The 2,192-nt window shown below is 40.7% G+C and overlaps 1 protein-coding gene across 1 annotated transcript in view; it reads left to right on the top strand.

The window, feature by feature from the left end:
• The window catches only part of znf638 (zinc finger protein 638), a 35,367-nt gene that overhangs the window by 27,381 nt on the left and 5,794 nt on the right, over positions 1-2,192 (top strand). Inside the window, exon 30 of the mRNA XM_020624270.1 lies at positions 1,443-2,187. Within this exon, the coding sequence (XP_020479926.1) occupies positions 1,443-2,187 (745 nt within the window). The remainder of the gene's footprint in view (positions 1-1,442; positions 2,188-2,192) is intronic.

Raw genomic sequence — 2,192 nt, 5'->3', positions numbered from 1 at the left:
AAATCTTTTCCTTCCCCATTGTATACAGTGGATGGTCTGACAGCTCTCCAAAGTGAAGCCACTGTGAATTGTGAAGCCCCTGGTGGCTGGTTGCAGTATAGGTCATAAATCCCACCCCCTCCATCTTAGTGGCTGAGACATGAGCCAAAATAAAAACTCAAAAGTACAAATCAAATTTTTCCAGAGGTCATCTCTGTTCTTTTTAGAAGCTATTATTGTGGTAATTTATGTACAAATGGTAATTTTTCTGTTTGTCTTAAGTTATTTGACATAAAAACGGGTGTATTTCAGTTGATTTGACAGCTTTGATTGATGGTCAGATTTTGTCACTACTTCTAGGCACTACTGCACAGATTCTGGTTGCAAAAAAACAAGATGGCAGCCGCCATCTGCATAATATTTTGGCTTCGCTTTTGCATTGTGGAGGGAACTGGTGAAACGACTTCCATTGTGGATATACAGTGAAAGTTTTGGCTGGGACCGAGAAAGAGAACAGTCTTTTAACAGCATAGAGCAGATGGTTTAGCTTGCTGTGTCATTTGAATCGCTCAACAGGGTTGTTGTAGCCATATAATTGCAAATGAAATTCATACAGCTTGGCAAGGTTTTTTTTTGTTTTGTTTTTTTTCTTGGCTCCTCCTTTAGCAGCACATGTACCTGACACGAGGCTCACACTTGTGCTTCACATTTTTCGTGAAGAAGAATTATGTCACCTGGTGCAGTAGTGTGTGGTGGTGTGCTATTAGTAGTTTTTGTATCATGGAAGTCTATGGCACAGATGTTTAAGGTAAACCAGGCTCTTGATTCATAGATTTTGTGTACACAGAGTTCATTGTTGGGTTTTAGTTTTTGTACATTATGTAATGAAGATATCAAATAGAATATAACCAGACCTATCCTTCAAGCTCGCTTTTGGCCCACTATTTTGAATATATGCTACCTAAGAGGTCCGCACTCTGTGAAATCGTCTTTATGGCATTTTTCAGTTTGGTCCAAGGAAGATTTGGCTACAAGTCACTCTCTAACAATGCCATGTCCAGCTTGGTTTTCAGACAAATGAGTTGACTACAATGTTTCAAAACATTCCACTTACAAAGGGTTTAATAATTTTGACATGAGACTGCCTAAAAGAAACAGAGACAAGCCCCCAATTATGGTAGAATCCAGCTTACTACAAGCTGCATTTTTGAAGCAGCAGATGGATAGTTTGCTGACTAATCAGTCTTAGGCTGCATGAGGAGTGGGTGCAGATACCTCTGGCTCCAATCACAGTCAGAAGTCAACACACACAAATTTACATATAAACAACAGTTTAGGGGGTGGCAGCAAGCCAGCGCTGCTTATGGGCAGAATTGTTAAATTAATAAAGCTGTCATTTATATTGTGACATAAGCTAATTGTTTCAGAGACTGATCCTTTCTTTCTTCTTCCTCCATGGTCAGGATGATTTTACAGATGATGCTATTTCTTCAGATGCCTACCTTTTTGATGATAAAAGTTTCAACATAGAGGACTTTCTCGTTGTTGATGAAGTTGGTGATGACTTGGGAGATACAAGTTTGTCAGTTTCCAAGTCCTCGTCAGGTAAAAGAGAGGGAAAAGGCTCAGATGTGTCACCTTCTGCGCAGTGGACCTCTTCAAGGCCTTCAAAAAAATCTAAGACCTCACCCTCTTCCTCATCCAAATTGACAAAAAGTTCATCTTCTCACTCGACCTCTGTGTCACCAAAAAAGCCCAATGTTTTATCTGAGCCTAACAAATCAAATCAAATCAAATCCTCTACCAAAGCATCATCCTCTGGCAGTGTGAGTAAGACTACTCCTTCTCCAGTGTCTACTGAAATGCCTGCCTTCCCTGGTCATGAAATACAACAGAGCAAGACAAAATCCCCAGCCAAAGCATCAAATACTGCATCCCCAGGTTGTAGGACCCACTCATCCTCCACTCCATGTGAAATTGAAATAACATCAGCAGCAGCTGTTCAGACATCAATAGAGGCTAATTCTGAGTTGCATAGAGAAGAAGCCAAAGTCACAGAGAGTGAAGTTGCAAAATCTGACCACAGAGTGTCAATAGAGGGTGTTGCTCCAAAAACTGTTGAGCCAGACACAAAAATAGAAACTTCAGAAATACAGCCACCTGCACAGGGACAGATGTTAGAGTTGACAAGCCAGGGCCTGGAGACTGGTTTT

The sequence above is a fragment of the Monopterus albus genome, unplaced genomic scaffold (assembly GCF_001952655.1).
Source record: "Monopterus albus unplaced genomic scaffold, M_albus_1.0 scaffold324.1, whole genome shotgun sequence".
NCBI classification, from domain to species: Eukaryota; Metazoa; Chordata; class Actinopteri; order Synbranchiformes; family Synbranchidae; genus Monopterus; species Monopterus albus.
Note: the sequence above shows the minus strand (reverse complement) of the source record. Positions and strands in the feature narration are given on the sequence as shown.